The sequence below is a fragment of the Dermochelys coriacea genome, chromosome 3 (genome assembly GCF_009764565.3).
Source record: "Dermochelys coriacea isolate rDerCor1 chromosome 3, rDerCor1.pri.v4, whole genome shotgun sequence".
NCBI classification, from domain to species: Eukaryota; Metazoa; Chordata; order Testudines; family Dermochelyidae; genus Dermochelys; species Dermochelys coriacea.
The window spans coordinates 69924910-69945218 of NC_050070.1; the positions used below are offsets into that span (position 1 = coordinate 69924910).

The 20309-nt window shown below is 41.7% G+C and overlaps 1 protein-coding gene across 6 annotated transcripts in view; it reads right to left on the reverse strand.

Annotated features, from left to right (window-relative positions):
- Nucleotides 1-20309, reverse strand: part of MDN1 (midasin AAA ATPase 1) — a 164096-nt gene that overhangs the window by 67849 nt on the left and 75938 nt on the right. For all 6 annotated transcript variants that reach the window (XM_038394958.2, XM_043510648.1, XM_043510647.1 and 3 more), the window contains exons 36-48: nucleotides 16044-16252; nucleotides 14777-14899; nucleotides 13764-13961; nucleotides 13544-13651; nucleotides 11574-11762; nucleotides 10013-10102; nucleotides 9633-9893; nucleotides 9231-9501; nucleotides 7951-8110; nucleotides 7576-7692; nucleotides 2782-2990; nucleotides 1395-1540; nucleotides 227-429 (exon numbers count right to left, since the gene is read on the reverse strand). In XM_038394958.2, the coding sequence (XP_038250886.1) occupies nucleotides 227-429; nucleotides 1395-1540; nucleotides 2782-2990; nucleotides 7576-7692; nucleotides 7951-8110; nucleotides 9231-9501; nucleotides 9633-9893; nucleotides 10013-10102; nucleotides 11574-11762; nucleotides 13544-13651; nucleotides 13764-13961; nucleotides 14777-14899; nucleotides 16044-16252 (2284 nt within the window). The remainder of the gene's footprint in view (nucleotides 1-226; nucleotides 430-1394; nucleotides 1541-2781; nucleotides 2991-7575; nucleotides 7693-7950; nucleotides 8111-9230; nucleotides 9502-9632; nucleotides 9894-10012; nucleotides 10103-11573; nucleotides 11763-13543; nucleotides 13652-13763; nucleotides 13962-14776; nucleotides 14900-16043; nucleotides 16253-20309) is intronic.

A 20309-nucleotide genomic window follows, 5' to 3' on the forward strand; every position in this document is an offset into this window, starting at 1 on the left:
GGTTAATGTAGACTGAAAATGTCTATTCATTTGAAAATCAGAACAAAACAAAACAGTTCAGAGTTTTGAGTTTTGAGAGTTCAGAGTAAATGTAAAAAGTTAGCCACACATCCCTGATTGAAGAGCATCGTGGTGACACCATTTACTGATAGTGGGTACAGTAACAGAGTGTTAAGCCTGTATTATTTGTTGCTCATTCTTTAACCAAAAAGTGTCTCTTTCCCACCTGCTGTTTTTCAGGCTCAATCTGTTCAGACAATATGCTAGGACCTGTCCGTCACTCTGGACAGTAGAAAGAAGCGAGTCTTCAGCTAAAAACAGACCCGTAGGTAGAGAGTCTGGCCACAATCCCATTGCTAGCAGGGAGTCACCCCAAGTTGCATGGGAAGTCAGAGCCGAAACATGCTTCATTACCAACTCCAGCACAAGCTAAAACAGAACAGCATAGAGCAATTCAGCATTAGTATTCAAACATGCATTCAGATACTACTATTCAGGCAGGGTTTTAATTAAGAATATACATAATCTTACTTTATTTCAGATTTCATACCAAAAGATCCCAAAGCACTTCAACCACAACAACCAAAACATATGACACTCAGCTGCTTGTAACAGCACATAATAGCGAACAGTAAAATAGGAAGCCAATACCACCATATTCAGGTGGAACTTCAGGCTGACAGAACAATTTCTCCAGGCAATAATTCGGCCCGAGTTACCGCCTCTAACTATTGCTTGAGGAGACATGGAATGTAAATAATAAATTAACAGACCTCATCTTTAAGTCTCATCTTAAGAGACAATGGTTCACACTGCAGAAGTGGAATAAGGAGGCTAGAACCAGCTGGATTTTCCAGATGGGGAATTACCTAGCATACAGGTTCAGATTAAATGCCCTATCCTACTGCATGCTCCCATGATCTCCATGACCAGTTTTAGGGGAATGCCTGGGGGCATGAAGAATGTGTCACGGAAGGCAAAGATGTAGCTAAAGTACACTGTACACTTCAGCCATTCTGTGGCACAGAAAGGCCTCTTGGGAAAATACTGCAGTATGGGTTAAGTCAGAGTCTTCCCAGGGGTACTCCAGATTACACTGCGCCAAAGAAGCCCCTAGAACCCGCTGAACCCCGGAAGCGTGAAAGCAGTTTAAAACTACCTTTTCTCTGCTCTCCATCAGGCTGCGACTCTTGACAGGTGCAGCTCAAAATTGGGGCCTGAAACTCCCAAGAGCACAATGCTCTCCAACAGCATGCTAGGGCCCTTCACAGGACAGAGTGCTGCTTTCAGAATCACCAACCCTCCTCCTGGCAGCAGTCCTTTCTAGGAATTTTGATATTGTTGTTCATTTGTGAAAAAACACAACACAGTTTTAAGGAGAATGAAACATTTACCTTTTGGTTCATATGGGACTGCTGTGAGCGGACATACACTTCCCAGCAAGCTCTGTAAAAACTCTTCACTAAACCAAGGCCTCGATGCAACTGTTGTACAATTAGTGTAGTAGCATGAATCAAAGATGACAATGACAACACAGAACCTGAAAAGGCAATGAATATTAATACCAGCCAACCATTTCTGCAGAACATTCCAGATGCTTTAATTTGCCAACACCCTCCCTTCTGACCATGCTCACCTGCTGGGGGCACACATTATCATTCTATAGTGCCTTGAAGCAGAGCACCCAAAATTAATGAAATATGCCTTGCATCACCCCCAGGCCAGGTAGCAAATATCCCCATTTTACAAGCAGAGAAAATGAGACCAACAGAAGTTAAATGGAGCATCACTAACTCAAAAATCACTTTTTGCCTGTAAATGATTATATCTGTTACAAGACAGACCTAAAATTACATTATCTGAAACAGTAGAGAAATGTCTATTTTTTCTTAGTTATTCAGTGCACAGCCAGTCTCCCTGCCTCAGCTATATAGTCACACTCAAGTTTCCCATGAGTCTATCATGCAGCCACATGGGAAAAGACTTTTAAAAATGTGATTGTAAAACTACAAAAGCTGCAAACTACAATTTTAAAAAACTAAGGTGATTGTGTCATTTTAAGTGACTTGGCCAAGGTAAAACATCAAGTGGCGCATCTGGGAATAGAAACCAAATTTCCAGATTCTCAGTTCTTCTCTTTCAGATGATCTCTTTCCACAGAGCCACCCAGTGAGAGGAATTTTTCCATGCTAACTGAATTAATCCCAGCCTAGACAGAATGTAAATATAACTCATTCTTTATTAAATTATACTTTAGTTCTTATAAAAAAGACTGCACTGACAAAGGAGACAGATGTGTTGCAGACATGACATACTGGTAATGCAGAAGGAAATTTAAAGTAGTACAAAGGACCACCACACCACTTTAGCCTTTACCATGGGGCTTGAGTGATACAAGGGCCTTGTGCAAGTCTTTTCTCCTGTGTTGATTTTCAACCAGAATAAATTTATTGTCATTCACAACCCACCTTCCCCCCCGGCTGCCCCTCCCCGCATTCTGCGGACTCTTGCACAATTCATACCAATGTAAAGAGAAATCATAAGTGTGTGGTGGGTTCTCTTGAGCTTTATAATTCACACCTAGTCCTTGAAGAGAAGAAATGAAAGAAAAAACCTAATTATAGTAAAAGCATCTGCGTCTCTACTTTAACTGGACATAACGCACATTGGAGGGACCAAAATACTCCAGTCTTAACATTCATTGCCAAGCCTAGGGCCACACAAGATATATAATGCCCAGACAGGGAGTATTTACCGAACTGTTAAAGCAGCTTGTCTCACCTGCTATAGTTTCTTTAGTTTCTGAATGTACAGCCATGAGTGCATCGCATACACTGTCTCCTAGTAAGCCCAGTCCATGCAACACCACCTTCATGTCCAGATTGTCCAATAAATTCCCATCACTTTCCCCAGGAATGTAAATCTCAATCCCACGGTTCCTCATGGCTCTGGATATTTCCCCATGAAAAGGATCCATTGAAAGGAAAAGCCTATTAAATATGCAGAACAGATGAATAAAATAATTAAGATCTCACTTTAGAATCATTAAGTTTGCTCTGCAGAGAATGCCACAGCAAATAAAATAATCAATTAAATAATGCTAATAAAGAGTTAAATACTGAGGAAAGAGAGGTTACCTCTCTTCCATAACCAGAGTTCTCAGAGATGTGTGATCCCTATCTGTATTTCACAGTGGCTATGCACGCTCTTCATATGCCTGAAACTGGAAGATTCTTTCCAGTAGCATACCTGTGTACTCTCTCTTTGTACTCTGAAGTTAAAGACTCATAGACTTTAAGGCCAGAAGGGACCATCATGATCATCTAGTCTGACCTCCTGCACATTGTAGGCCACAGAAACTCACCCTCCCTTATAGCCCGCCTGTAATAGACCCATAACCTTTGGCTGTTTTATTGAAGTCCTCAAATCATGATTTAAAGACTGAGGGTATAAGAGGCAGTGCAGACCAGCCACCTCTCAAGTTCCTTCTCTACTACGATCCAAAGCATAAAAGAGAAGGAGAGCTGGTAGTAGAAAACAGACAGGGATGTCTCATCTAGAGAAACTCTGGTTATGGAAGGTAGGTAACCTCTCTCTCTTCTTCAAGTGCTGGTCCCTTTGGATGACTGTCAAAACAGGACTCATGAAGGAGGAGGGTAAAGGATGCATCAGTTGAGGAGGCATGCATGCACCAGGGAATAGTGTCTTGTGAGGGTATGAATGGAACTCCATGTGGCTGTTTGGCATGTGTACCCAAGAGGTACTCCCCGAAGTGAAGCTGACAAAGTGGGACCACACGTGGTGTAGTGGAGGAATCTCAGACGACAGAGAAAGACACAACCCAAAATCCACTTAGTCTTTACGATGAGACAGCTTTCCCTCTCATGCATTCTGCAAAGGCAATCAACAGTCTGAGTGAATTCCTAAAGGGTTTTTTTTTGCTTTGTAGATGGAATGGAGTCTCTGTTCCTCCTTGGTATTGTGAGGCTTAGGAAAATATACATAAGGTTATGAACTGATTTACATGCAAATTGGAGACTACTTTGGGGACAAATTTAGGGTGGAGTTATGAGGAAACCTTATCTTTATGGAATATGGTGTGAGGTGGGTCAGCCATTAGGGCTCCCAATTCTCCCACCCTTTTGTCCAAAGTGAGGGTCACGAGGAAAGCGACTTTCACAGCTAAATGGGATAGTGAGCTTAGTGCTAGCAGTTCAAAAGGTGGCTTACTTAGTTACTTCAAAAGGACCAAAGTTCAGATCCCAAGTAGGAGCAGGTTTAATTACTGGAGGAAAGGTTCTGAGTAAACCCTTCAGAAACTGCAGTTGCTGGATTCATGAAGATGGAATAGTTGTCAGTCAGAGGGTAGAAGGTGCTGACTGTTGCTAAGTGAAACCAAAGCGAGCTAGGAGAAAGAACAATCCAAGAGGGTAGGGATGCCTGTTTCCTGCGGGAACCATAGTGACATCCAGCCCAAATAGAACATCTTTTCCACTTAGCTAATTAACATTTCCAGGTAGATTCTTTTCTACTGTTGCTACGGATGACTAAGAGCTGCCAAACATTGCTGCTCTAGGTTCAATGCCATCCAAATATCACACTGCCAGGCTAAATGTCTTCAGATACCTGATCCTGCCCGTGTTCTGCGTCAGGAGGTCTGGGAAGGATAAAGTACTGATCAATGGACAAGATTACAGTCAAAGGAGAACAGGGAACCAAAACAGCAGGAGCCATTTGGGAGCAATGCGGATGATCACCACTTTATCCTGTTGGATCTTTCTGAGAACTTGAGTTAGGAGGGATGGGGGGGAAGGTGTACATCAGATTTCCCAACAATGGAATCAGAAGGGCATCTCCTCTGGAGTTCGGACCCTGTGCTCCATTGGAGCAATTCAGATCATCAAGCACTTCTTGTTGTCCTGCAATGCCAACAGGTCCAAAGTTGGATATCCCCATTGATGGAGCATCTCTCTCACATATTGTGAGCCTCCCATTCACAATCCGTCAAGAAGTGATGGCTGAAGCTGCCTACCAAAGTGTTGTGGATTTCAGGGTGATGTACTGCTGACAGTGTAATTTGATGATGGATGCACCAATCCCACAGATGGACTGACTCTATACAAAGAGGTGTAGATCTTGCTCCTCTTCCTCTCCCCCCCACCCACTTGTTGATACACACCTCTACTCCGATATAACACGATCCGATATAATGCGAATTCGGATATAACAAGGCGGTAAAGCATTTCCCCTCCTCCCTGTACCTCCCAGGCTTGCGCAAGCCTGGGAGGGAGGGGGGAGAAGCGGAGCGGTGGCACACTCAGGCGAGGAGGTGGAGCGGAGGTGAGATGTGGCAGGGTGGGGGGCACGTGGGGAGGGCCGCAGCAAGTAACTGGGGGGGTGGGCACAGAGGAACCGCTCCCCACCCCAGCTCACCTCTCCTCCGCCTCGTTCCCGAAGCGCACCGCTGCTCCGCTTCTCCCCACTCCTTCCCTCCCTCCCAGGCTTGCCGCGCCAAACAGCTGATTCGCGGCAAGCCTGGGAGGGAAAGAGGGAAGGGGGAGAAGCGGTACGGCGGCGTGCTTGGGGGAGGAGGTGGAGGTGAGCTGGGGCAGAGTGGAGAGGCTGCCAGTGGGTTGGATAAGGGGGTTGGATAAGGGGCAGAGGGTCTCGGGGGGCGGTCAAGGGACGGGGGGGGTTGGATGGGTCGGGGGTTCTGAGGGATCAGGGGGTCAGAGAAGGGGCAGGGCCAGGCTGTTTGGGGAGGCATAACCTTCCATACCCTGCCCTCCATAGCAAGTTCGATATAACGTGGTTTCACATATAACGCAGTAAGATTTTTTGGCTCCTGAGGACCGTGTTATATCAGGGTAGAGGTGTATAATATATTGGTCATATTGTCCAACATCACTGGGAGTGAATAAGTAGTAATTAGCTTTTGCAGGCCTCCCAGACTAATTTCTGTTCTAGTAGATTTATACACATCCTTTGCTCGCAGGAGGATCCATGTCCCCTCAGCTCTATGTTCATCTAGACGTGCACTACAACTTAACAGAGACACGTCTGTGATTAACATCTTCCGGGGAGGCGGTGGAGTGAAAGGAACTCCCACACACACCTGTTCCTTGTCTTGCCACCAAGTTAGAGCGTCCGACACACTGTTAGGGATTGTCCATACTGTGCTCGCTTAGCACATAAACCATGCAAAGCCAGGCTTGTAGGCACTGGAGTCAGAGTATTGAAAACAGGGTCATTTCGGCGCAAGACACCATGTGACCCAGACAGATGAGGTATGTCCAAACCAATGTTTGTGCACTCTTTCTGAGAAGATGGATCAGAATGCTCGTGGATTGGAATCTGTCTTTGGAAAGGCAAGCTTTGGCTCTGAGTGAGTCCAGAGATGCTCCCATGAAATCTATAGCCTGTGATGGTGCTGAAGTGTAGTTGTAGCCATGCCAGTCCCAGATACTAGAGACACAAGAGGGGTGAGGTAGTATCTTTTACTGGACCAGCTGCTGTTGGAGGGGCTTGAGGGGGGAAGAGAGAGAGAGAGAAAAGCCTTCAAGCTCTGTGTGGCTTGAAATCTTCTCTCTCTCTCACCAACGGAAGCTGGTCCAAAAAAAGATATTACCTCATCCACCTTTGTGCCAAAGTGGACTTTTCTAAATTTATACAGATTTCTAATGCTGTTAGGAGCGTAAGCAAGGATGAAGTCGATGAGATTACCTCGTGACAAGATATCCATGCCAGGAAGAAGGGGAGCGGTGCGGTGGAGAGGAAAACCCCCAAAGGGGAAAAACAGACTCACGAGACCCTAACTATACTAAAACTATCTAACAAAATGTGTTTTTGAAGTATTTACAAGTAAAGTTGAAGGAAGAGTTTTGAGGACACTGGAAAGTTCCATCCCACACCATGCAGCGGTAAGAAGGAATTGGAGAAGTGCCCAGTCTGTACTGTCCCTTATAGCTTTGGTTCAGAACACGAGGAGACACAGTACTTAGCTGTAGACCAAAACGGACATTACTAACAAGAATCTTCCGATCCCACAGTGGACCAGCACGCACGGAACTTACTCAGGCAGATTCCCAGTGAACTCAATTCTAGTTCAGTTTATGTAAGTTCACTTTAGCATTAGGACACAAATTTATGTTAACTTCCCTTTAAAGTTATTTGGATCAATTATATAAATCATCCTCTACCTCTATTCTGCCTCTCTATTTGGACAGAAATAGGTGTTAAATCCATTCAGCAAAAACCCAAGAACACAGGCAAACTCTCCCGTGGTCACATGTAATTTATATTCACTAAATTAACTCAAGTTCTGCCCTTTTTAAACAGTAGCGTATGATTAAAGGTTTCCCACCCCCCACCCCCTAACAAGACATTCTTGCTGCAGAAGGCTATTTAGATGTGAAGAGATTTTGGAGGACAGTAGAAAACCATCCAATTGTAACAATGCTGGAGTTGCTATGTGCCCTCAGAGCATTTAAATTGCCACTACCAGTGTAAGTTATTTCTCAGTCAAAGCCCAACAAAAATATAAAGTAACTTCACAGAAGTACAGAAATGGAGCACCTGAAATTCGGATGAGGGGCAACAGTAGGGGTGGTGCCATCAATCACACCTCTCTCACTCATGGTAAGGACGCCCCCAGGTTCAAGTAGAGCATTCAAGCGGTCCAGCACTGATGGACTACATTCAAAAGAAAGTTTACATGAGTTGCAAATTATCTTTCATCATCAATCTCACAGTTAATCAAAACTCTAGAATCCAAAAATGAAGAGCTGAAGTGATAATCAAAGCAGTTGGAAAGAACTTTTACTAACTAGATACTGTATCAGACTAACTTTTTCAGCTTTAGAAAATTTTTATGAACTGAAGGGCCAAGTGAACAAGGGAGGTAGAAAGAGGTTTATTGACTGAAGAAATGAAATTACTGTATGCTCTTACTTGCAGAAGTTTACATTGTCCATTAAAAGCCAGTCCCCAGACTGCAACGCCTGAATCAACATTCCATCAACCCATTCGAAAGTGCCATGACTGTTACCATCCACAGACTGAACAAGCTGCAGCCTGAAATGTCGAAATTCTTCCAACAGTCTCGAAAACTCTGAAACAGAACACATCTTGTAATCACTACTTCTATTACTGGCCAAGACAGCCTTTATTTCCAGTGGAGTGACAAGCTAGTAGTTTACTGAGTAAACTAAATGAGCCACTGCTGGATTTCACATTTCCTCCACAGTAGAGGACTATGTAATTTAGGCCCTTATGCAACTGGATCCATGTGCCCAAGATCTACATGGATACAGGGTCTTGGCAGGGTGGATACAGCTGCAAGAATTGGAACTTAGAGTCTACTACATCTAACACAGGGGGCGAGGTTGATAGAAACTAATGGTGCATTTTTATTAAATGCTGAAAAGGGCAGTTGACAGGATTTAATTAGAAATGTATCGCCCTCCTGAAATTGATGAAAATGTGTCCACTTTATATTCTAGACATTAACTGCAAGAACAAACATCCCCAAGTTCCCCTCTTCAGAGGGGCAAGACAAGGATGCCAACTACCTCCATAACCATTTCTTTTAGCTTTGGAAATCCAGCCATTGGAATTAGAAAGACAGAGGTAAAAATCTGTGGCAAGGAAGACCATAAAATAATCTTATATGCAACAATAGTCTACTATTAAAATTAAGACGCAGATATCAATACAACTGCTATTGAACATCTCTCAATTTGGCCTTGTAATTGGTTATAAAGTTGGGAGGATTTACTATTGTCAATTTAATCCAACAGTTCCCTTTCCCTCCATTTGTTTGTTACATGCATATATTTTGCATGCCATGAACTCCCCACGGGCACAGGAGTCCACCCACACCAAACTCACTGAAGTTCTGGGGTTCTCGATTATAAGCTCTGAGGCATGAGCTGTCCCTCATTACATATTTGTAAAATATCCAGTACAACAAGACCCTGATTTTGGCTGCTGCACAGTACCATAGTACATTTGTATAATAAAATAAATCTAAAGAAACCACTAATAAAGAACCTTTCTAAAAGATGAACTGTGTGTTGCATATGCAGAGTTCATAGTAGCTACAGAGATAACCAATCAAAAACCAGGAATCATTCTCAACATTTCATTAGATCTATAACTTGGCACAGAGACGTCTGTACCTGGAACATTTAATTTTCAGTGCTTTGATTTCAAATAAGCTCTGTACATACCTGCTTTTGAATAAGAGTTTATTTTGTTGTTCAGTCGCTGGATAAGTGAAAGTATTCCCTCTAGTTTGTTCACCAGTTCAGTTGTGATATTTCTATTCCCTTTACCCAGAGATTTGGGTTTAAAGTTAAGGATGAAACTGCTCCAAGCACGCAACACAACTTCAGCATCATCGGGACAGATTTCAGTCAGAAGGAGACTGTCCCTTATTAGTGTCCTCACAGCACTCTCCACTTTCTCTAGTAGGCATTGCCATGGCCGAATGACATCAACCTGCAACATTAAGCGGTTACTATATCCAAACAGCCATAGTATATAGATTCTATTCAGTGCTTTAACTCTAATGTCACAACTACTGTATATAGTTGGATAAACTACCTCCCACCCCCAAAAATAATATTTACCTGTTCAAATCCACCTAAGAGTTCAGTTGTATCCATAGCACTGTTCATTGCCATAACCTTTAATCGATGACCTGTGAGGTGTGCCAGAAGTTCAACAAGGCTGGTCTTCCCAACAGCTGCAGGACCCACCAATATTACCATCCAGCCCATATGCACACATTTCATTATAGACTCAAGGGACTGCAGGGAATGATGTAAAAGAGACAGACGTCTGCAAGGGGGAGGAATATAGTTGCCACGAGCAAGAACTGAGCAGCCGATCTAAAAAGAATTAATAAAAACACTTAAGTATGTTGATGGGGAGCGATGGAGGCAAGAGAAGGGAAAATGGGAGCTCAAGTTTACAGTGAAAAAAATCACCTCTTCTTAATTTATCTTACCTGAACATTATAAGGAGTGATGCGAAACTGTCTGGTTCCTCTATATGGATTAGAATTCTGGCCAAAAACATCCTTGAATATGGAAATGACCTAAAATAGCCAAAAGAAAGGTTAAAAAGATGAATCAGCCTAGATTTCTACAGTGTGGGGATTATGTTTTATTTCCATAGAAATTTTCACTATGAGGTCCCCCAAAGAGCTTTACCAACTTATTCACAGTTTATTCAAAGGGATCATTTCATCCAACAATGAAATGCTGCAACTGTTTTGCAGCACACATCAGCAATTCCACAAGTCCTTCAGACTTAGCAAATCATGGCTTCTTATCACAAAACATGGAACACAATTTTATACTACCAGTACCTCTTCTCGTTAATGGAGTACAGGCAGAGAAGCCAGTCAGTAAAGCTTCTGAAATAGCATATAGAAAGAGACAATGCGGATCAAGGAAAGGGGAAAGAATGAAACATAAGGGAAAAATTACCAAGCAGCTTTTGGCACAAAAGTTTAGTCTTATGGTTTGATAAATTTTCAGTCCAGGTTGTTTGGTTATTTTTGTTTAAACTGTAATGAGGAAAATGAAAGGAGTTAGAGAGCAGGAGGAGTCTGAGTGGTATAAAGCTAACCCAAATAAATGAATTTTAAGGGGGACTTAAAGTAAGTAAGTGAGTTTGCTTGGCATACTAAATAAGGAAGACTATTTCAAGCCTGGAGAGTGGCGTGAAGAAAGGCACTGTCAAATGGGAGAAGACATAGGGTTCAATAAAGCCAAAGAAGCTGGCAGAATATAATACAGAAGGATGGTGGTAGGTTGCGACAAAATGTAAGTAGGGGTGACACTGTACAACACATTCACATTACAGATAATGGGTTGAAGGATGCAGAAACGAAACAAAGACAGTGGAAGAAAAAACGACAACCTTGCAACATTAACAAAGTAGATTACACTACTCACCCTCCGTCCCACAGCTGTCGACCAATTGCTACTCAATTCCTAGATCCTTCCACATACCATTACTAATTCTCTTCCCCACCTCACAACCCTAAGTCCCCATCCACTCATGAAATTCAGGTAATTCCATAAGAACGTATAAGGTATTTTTGTATAAATATTGATATTTAATAGATGATCTGAGAAATATTTTATATTGTTTTGCCCTTGTAAAAGTATTTTGCTGCTGCCAGTAGCAGAGAAGTAAGGGTGGCAATGCCATACTATGCCATCCTTACTTCTGTGCTATTGCTGGCAACAGCACGGCTTTCAGAGCTGGGCATCCATATATGTGCTTGTATGGTGGGAGTGAGGGGCATAAACTACAGATACAAAGCGTGGGGGGGCGGTGATCAACGTTTGAGAACCACTGTCTTACACGAATAGCTTTAGAAACAATAGGTATTTCAAAAGGAAATTAGGAAAAGGTACACGAAGGATGTCTGAAAATTTTCCTTTGTATGCAACAGTAATTTGTACAGGAAAACTGTCAAATATCATTGCATTTACATAGGCATTACTGGAAACATGTAACAATCAAGGAACAGGGAGCAAGGATGTACAGCTCACCTTCTCTTTATCTTCTCTGGTTCTCATTCTTTCACCATAGACCAAAAATACATGCTGGCCTGGATCATAGCATCCTGGTGACTGATCAACAAGCATCAGCTGACACCAGCGGAAAAAATCACGCAGATTAAATTCCCAGGGTCCTCCTTTCTGTCCCCACTTCTTGAGAGCCATAACCTCTTGATCAATCTGGAGAAAGCAGCAGTTCAAAATCTTTTTATTTCACTCACATATGCAGTCATCTTAGAAATATTTTTAAAAGCCAAGTAGACCTGTGTCATTAGGCTCTGTTTACCTGATGTAGAGAACACTGCCAATAGGAGTTAGGAGCCCTGCTCACTTCACTGTTGCTGTCAGGAGCCATCGGGGTCTGTTGCCACCAGATTCAGCCCACCCAAAATGAAGGTGGTCTTTTATCTCCTAATGCCCTAACATCTTAGTCATTGCATGAACTCATATTTCTTTTGCAATCTGCCAATATCCTTTCAATGATATTCCACCACATAATAATTCTACATAAGGCACATAATTGGGCACGGAAGGATTAAATTTTAATCAGTAATACCAGTAAACATTGATTTAACTGTACACACACAAACTGATGAAAAAATATTTCCATCAATAATCAAAATTTACAGATAGGCAAAGAAAGAAAAATGCTGCTTGAGAACTTAGAGTTTGATTTAAGGATATTTACTTTGTATATTTTGATATGTGATGTTGACAATTTGTGTTTTAATGGTTATAAAGGTTTAGCTTTTTGAATCACAACATTTACTGTCATTTACTAATTATTGTGTAACCAATCAACATCCCAATAAATTCCCTGAACTGTGAAAATTTGAAAAAAATAAAAATAATGGTTAAAACCTATAATTTTGTGCAACTGTGAAAATTTAAATTGATAAAAATTGAAAAAGTGCTTAAAATAAATATCAATATTGTCTGTTGAAATTATAAAAAAATAAAAATTTAATTCAGCTAAGTGCACATAAAATATATATTCTTTTATCTCTTCATACTTTTCTTGGGCTTTAAAGGTCATCTATTTTATCCTCTCTCTCTCTCTCTCTCTCACACACACACACACACACACACACACACACACACACACATAAAAGAAAAGCCACCTCAGATAAAATTCTTTCAGTGGACTTTATCACAATGCCAAGTTTAGTAGAATTGATAGTTTGGAGAGTAGATGTGCTCCTTCCCCCAGTCTCCTCAGATATGGCCAAACAGAGATAACTATCTGTTTTAGAAGCAACTCGATAAGCATGCCAAAAATTTTATCTTTGTTTATAAACCAGTCCAACCCCAATGACTCACTGGAGGGGATTTTTCTGCAATGAAAGTCTTTGAAATTAGACTCATTTGAATTAAACTTTTACAATGTACTGTGGATTTAGAAAAAGTAAGTTTGAAAACGCTTAGGACACTAATGTGCAGAACAACAGGCCTTAAGCCCTAAACAGAGCACGTCTATGTCTTGAGGCACCATAAATTAGAAGCTATTGAATGTCTGTTAAAACAGACTAAATACTGAATGTTGGTTATCTCTGTATCTATTGCTAGAAAAGATTTATCCATTATGGTCTTCTGATTGCAACTGATCATCCCCCAAATATACTAAAAATACCCTGCATACCCACAAAAGCCTCTACTGCTCAAAATACTTCAATTTCTACTTTTCCTAGATTATAGTTCCTTTCACAGCATCCCATGATAAATAACAGCCTTAAATCCAGAAACAGAAATGTAACTCAGTTTTGTAAAAACAAAGCTTTGGTTTTCCCTAATGTTTCTAGAATAGCCCACACTCAGTGAAAACAATTATTTTTCAAATTCACCTGTCAACATTGTCATCCCAAAACTACTCTCTATATTTTTTTTAAACATTTCTCACTCATTCTGCCTACCTCAGGCAACTGTTTTCATCAGTACAAATCTGAAAAGTGAACATATTTTACCTTGTTATTGAAAACAACCATTTTAGCAATAATATTTTTGTCGATGGCAGGAAATAGGGTATTCCCAATGAACTCCATATCTGCAGCTGAAAGTGGATCAACATATACCTGCAGGACCAAGAACATAAGGAGGACTTTATGTGGGGTACATGTGGGTTACATCACAAGAAGGACACAAAAAAGAATCATAGGCATAACCAGAAATGAATGCATGACTTGCCTGTGTAAATCTATTAAGAAAGGACTTGGGCAGCCCCTTTCTTCCACCTCCTTGTCTGTAGGGATTCTGGCATCCAAAGATCTTCGTCTTCCTATGTTGCACATGAAAACTCATCCCTAATTCTGGGATGTAAATCTCTGCTCGGTGGTCAAAGCAGGCATTTAGTCCTTCTAATACAGACTGGGAAGCCAGATTCAACTATTTGAAAAAAGAAATAAGAAAATAATGCTGTTCAAAAGTGGTCTCCACTTTAGCAGGCTATAATTTAAACACAAATGTGATTCAACTTTCCTTGCCTGTCCAAACATGATCATACATGACTATCCACAGCTAACAAATCCCACCTTATGGCACTGCACTTGTGGGTAAGGTAAGGTTTTTCTGTTCTATTTAAATTCTTTTACAATGCTCTCACCAAGGTATCTGAGCATCATTGTATTATAAATGTCTATTTTCAAGCATTCTTTTTTCCTTTTGAACTATTTTCATGCTACTCCTAAATCCACAGATTAAATGTTTTATCAAGTTAATAAAGTTAATTGAGATATTTATGTTACACAAATGCTTAAAAATTGTGTTTCGCACAAAAGAGGAAATTAGGGTGGGTTTGTTTTTTAAAATATACAAACAGCTAAAGACAGAATTTCTTTTCAAAACGTCATACTTAGTATAACTGTAGCCAAGGTCTCCATGAGGAATGCATACTTTGCTACATACAAAACATTTTTAAAAAGAAATAACTTGCATTTAGTTTAAGGATAACATTTGCAAGAGTACTTTAAGCGACTTAGGAGCCTAAATCCATTTTCAAAAGTGACTGCAGACTTTTAGGAGCTTAACTTTCATTGAAAGTCAGTGGAATTAGGAGCCTACATCTCATTTTCAAAGATGATTTAGGCACTTCCAAGCATGTCAGTTAGCTGGTTGTGAAAATTTTACCCTAAACACCCATAAATCACCACTTCTCTTTTCCTAAATATTCCCATTTTATCAGTGTCCAGACTTGCATTCACCTCATCTAATACAATCCAATGTCCACCCTTTAATGCTGCAAGCAGGGGTCCATCACGCCAGGCAAATTCTCCTCCCTTTCCACCTTCCACAGGCAAGTCTGTCCCAAACAAATCTGTCACATCCTGGGGGAAATAGAGGAAGAAAGCAAAGATTTACAAACTACATAAAAGGTTACCAGATTTCGAGCTTGCTTTGCATTTTTGCTTATTTTTTTAAAAGCTAAGATCTAGCTATGCATTTAAAATTGACGATAGTTAAAAGAAGATATTCTACATTTTCCATATTGGGACTTCAGTCACCTAATACAGTATGCAGAACAATGCAAGAACATGAATGTCAGCCTCTAACAAAGGCTATGACTACCCTAGAGAGCTTACAGCAGCACAGCTGCACCGATGCAGCTGCATTGCTGTAAGATCCCTGTGTAGCCACTCTAAGGACTGGTCTACATTGGGAGGGCGGGGGGGAAATCGATCTAAGATACGCAACTTCAGCTACGAGAATAGCATAGCTGAAGTCGACGTATCTTAGATCGACTTAGAATCACTTACTTCGCGTCTTCGCAGCGCGGGATCGACGTTCATCACTCCCCCGTCGACTCTGCTTCCGCCTCTCACCGTGGTGGAGTTCCGGAATCGATGGCAGAGCAATCGGGGATCGATTTATCATGTCTACACTAGACGCAATAAATCGATCCCCGATAGATTGATCACTACCCGTCGATCCGGCAGGTAGTGTAGACGTGGCCACAGTCAATGGGAGAGAGACCTCCCATCAACTTAATTAATCCATCCCCAACAAGTGGCAGTGGCTATGCTGGCGGAGAAGCTCTCCTGCCGACATAGCACTGTCCATGCCAGCCTTAAAATTGGCATCAATGATGTTGCTCAAGGGGGTGGCGAATTCATACCCCGGAGCAATATAATTTATATTGACTTCATCTAAGGCTACACTACAGCTTAAGTCTTTCAAACAAGTTTGCAGCAATCAAACTATATGCAGTGTACGTGACGATCTGCACATTGTAATCAGCACAGAGCACAGTTTCTGGAAACAACAGCGGCTCTCTGCTCTGTCATGACACTCCACTCCTCATTAGTTTAATCTCAAGATTGATGAGGGAAGCCGGACATTTACGACTCAACATCTGAGTTTACAAGTGTAACCACTCATGCTTCATAAAATAAGAAACCAAAATAATATTTTACATATGGATCTACACATCTTTTTTAAAAAAATCAATTACCGAATAACATTTTATCCTACCGTTTGCTCAGACAGGTTGATTCGAACAAGGCAATTTCCTGACGCCTTTGCCAGTGCTGCTACTAGACTGGTCTTGCCCACGCCTGGAGACCCCTCCAGCAGAATGGGTTTGTTAAGCTGTAAGGCTCTTAACAGCCTTTGTGCATTCATTGCTGTAGTTCCTGCATTTAAAGCATAATCTGAAACACTGTTCCTCTGAAAAACAGGGCCTAAGATGAAGAGAAATCAAAACAAAAATTAAACCATTGACTAAATATTACAGACATTTAGAACATTTTAGATCATGTTTTCTAAAGACCTATTAACTTGCCAACTGCTTTTTCACCCTACTACAGCGCGTGATGGAAGATAGACCAGTAACTAAATTATGTATCAAGCATTTATCCTCACAAATCTGGCAGACATATTTAGTGTTGGATATTTGGTTTGACCTCAGCAGTCTCCATTTGTTCATGCATAATTCTGTGCATACACACAAACACCTACACATGCACTTTGCAATGTATTTTGGACATGGAATTTTAAAACCAGTAGCTGTTCATGAACCAAACTGGAGGGAAAGTTTATGAATCTGTTCACACATTGCCAGTTTTGTAAGCCAAAGTTAAGTCCCCTCTCATGCAAGCATTTACTTTACTCTGGTTATAGAACACATCCTGGAGAAAACATTGATCTTCTTGCCCATCAGAAACCTTCACCTTTAGAGCTCATTGTAATTTCAATAGTAAAACACCATTTCTCACGTATGCAAGGTGTTAGTCACTATCCTTCTTTAAAGATTTTGATATTTGTTTCCTAGGAAAGAGGTATTCTCTCCTTCTGGGTGCCAGTTATCCTGTTAGAAAGTAAACCATGTATAACTTTGTATAAGATTCCGTGATTAGATGTATTTATAAGAGCCAGTCACCTAAGTTCCCTCTAAGCTGGGTGGCTTTGCAGCAGCCTATCAAGGGCCACACAGGAGCTCAGGGCTGCAGTGGGAAGAGGTGCCTCCCCCGTAGCTCCAGCCCCAGAGCTGCCACGGCCAGGGAGAGAGATTATTCCCCAGCCCCGGAGCTGCCATGGCTGGGTAGAGGCGAGGATAGGCGCCCCTTCCCCGGACCCAGCCCCAGTGCTGCCCCAGCCAGGGAATGGCACTTCTCCCCCCGCCCCAGCACAGGTGCTGCTGCGGGGAGAGGGCTGGGGGTAGTCCTCTCCCCCCAGTGGCCAGGGGTAGCCTGCACTCCAAGTCCCTCATCCCTGGCCCCCCCAGGGCCTGCACCCCCAGTTGGAGCCCTCACCTCAACCCTCTGCCCCAGCCCTGAGCCCCTCCCACACCCTGAACCCCCAGCCCCACTCCCACCACACATCACCTCCATATTGGTGCACATAACAAAATTAATTCTACACATGCATGGGAAAAATTAGAGGGAACATTGCCTGTCATCATGTTTTTGGATGTTCCAAGTTAGGCACTGGCTATAACACAGACATTCTCTAAACAGGGATGTCCAATCTAAGGCCCATCAGGGCACTTCATAAGGCCTGCTTCAACACAATATACTAACAGCCGATTCATTAGTATTTTGTGGTCATGATTACATCATTTTAGTTTGCACAAGTGTGCAAATAGACAATACTGTACAATTGAGAAACAACCTATCTAAATACATATGAAACAAGCTGAACTTAAAATATAAATCAATACAGGTGACTTTAAACTTATTCAAATATGTAGAATCTGTTTGGCCCACACACATTTAGGGTTAGGCTTATGTGGCCTTCCTCCATAATAAGACTGGGTACCACTGCTCTGAATTGTGCAATGTTATAAAATAAAAGTTAGAGTGCTGACTCATAATTCATTTGGCTTACTCCCACCACTCTTTTTCATCCCAGCACATTTCTCCTTACTTATAAACACCTGAAAACATTCCATCCTTCCAAAAGAATGTGTGTTATATGACAAACTTCTTATTTAGAACTCTTCCATTTCTTTTTATATTAGACCTCTCCATTTGTCTACATATTTATTTTTGTTTAAATAAAATCGACATGCCTGCTGCCTAAAAAAGAGAGACTTTACATCAGTAAAATCACAATCAAAATACATTATCCTGCCAATAACTGGCTCCACCAAAAGAACAGTCTCCAAATTTACAACTCCCATGATGCCACACTAAAGCGCACACAGGTTAAGGTAACACCTCCATCCACTTCTCTTCTCAGTCATTAAAAGCATATACAAATTTAACTCAGACAGAGGCTTTCCCCAAAGAGTTGGCAGCAACTTCTCGTTAAGTGGCGCCGAGTGAAACACCCTTCCTTATTCCCCTGGTCTGCAAATCTAGTTTCAGAAACATTACCTTTTATCTCATCAGTAATGAAAGTATGAAGGGAGAGTGAGCTCTTACATAGCCAGGACCCAGACCATATACAGAGCTTCAGAAAAGCCAGCAATCTCCAGTTTGTCTGGACATCGATAAGCCCCTGCAGCATAAAGAGCACAGGTGTAGCATGCTCAGCATAGCTAAACAGGTCAGCTACTGTGTCCTGCACGACCTTAATATTTCTGGTGGACTTTAATTTAGAAAGTGACAAGAATTGCATGAGGGAACACAGATCACAAAATCCTGACCAGGTGCAGATAGAATAAATTTTTGACACTTGGATCAGACATTGTAGCAGATAAGGGTCCAAAATAATCCCTATGCTGCAGACCTTTGATTAAGGGAAGGCACAACGCTTCATAGTATATAAACTCCTCACCACCACAGATGAGTTCTCCCATTACCCACCAGCATCACCTCTCTTTTTTCTGGGTTGAACTTCAGGCATTTCACCTTGATCCATGCCTCTCAAGCAGACACTGGATAAGCAGAGAGACTGTACTGCCTGGCTTTGATGAAAGACCTAGCTTTTAGCTATCAGCACAATGGATACTATAGTACCAATCCATTAATGTGGTTTTATCAGGGGCATCAAAATGCACAGCCCACATGATGTATGTGGCCTGCATGACACATTCAGATTGTGCAGAATATCATCTTTTATTTTTATAGGGTTTCTAGTCCTCATGGCAACCGAGATAATCTTCTAAACATGAACTGAGTATAACTGATGCCATGATATCTGCCAAGTCAGAAACAAACATCCTGAAACAAAGACTCAGGGGTATGAACTTTATTGTCCACTTTTGACCAGTCTAAAGTTGTCAACTTTATTGCAGAATGACCACACTTCAGTGTCAACATTAATTATTCCATTGCTGATTATTTTAGCAAATTGAATAGCAAAAAGATGGGTGTAAAGCCCTATGGGGAAAGGGAATTAGGAGTTGCTTCAGAGAAGAAAATGCAGAGAGAAGAACAGAGGAGATACACAGAGGGAAGACGGAGAGTGAAAAAGAGAAAAGAAGACAATGAAAAAAACAAAAAGGACAGAAGTAGTTGTGGCCTAAACAGGAGCAGATTTTCCTTTGTAAGTGATACACGATATGCCAATGACGTGCTGAATAAATAGAAGTTCAGTTACTACATAATGGCTGTGTTTCTCCCTTGATCTCTCTGCAAACATCCCATTGATCTTAATGGCACCCCCTATGTCGTGGAATGCTGGGATTATGAAATCCCGAATTCATATCATGTCCCGCAGAATTAAACATGGAATCCAGCCCTCTTCCCTGAGCAAGTCTGAAGAGACGAGAGAGAGAAGAGAAGACAAGATGAAACCCTACAAGATCTCTTATGAAAACTTCGCGGAATGACATGCAATTTCCCCAACACTGCTGTTGTTGGACTTCTCAGAAAGGAGGGAAGAGATGCTAAATAACCCCATCCACTCATTCCACGGTCCAGAGACAGCTCAATATCAACCCACAGTAAACAGCAAGAAAAGGAACTAGTAGGTCTAATAAAGTCATCAAACAGACAGCAGAACTTAGTCGGTCACCAAGAGATCCATCGGCCAAGAAAACCCATGCAGACAGAGGCTATCATTCACTGAAATAAAACCCTCCGGGACAAGGAAATCAGAAGTTTCAAAACAACACTAGAGCCACTTCCTCAAAACCTGCTCAATCAGCTTTACCGACAAAAAAGGCTCAAAACCCGAAGGTAATTTGTAGGACTACCATTGTCAAGAAATGATTTCTTATATAAGGGCCCAATGACCGCTTGTCTGACAGAAGTTGCCTAGAGAAAACAGTTTCACTCAACAACTGACACAAACTGCTAGCTTGAAGCGGCAACAAGACACCTGGTGAACTTATGTGGTCTTGGCATCTCA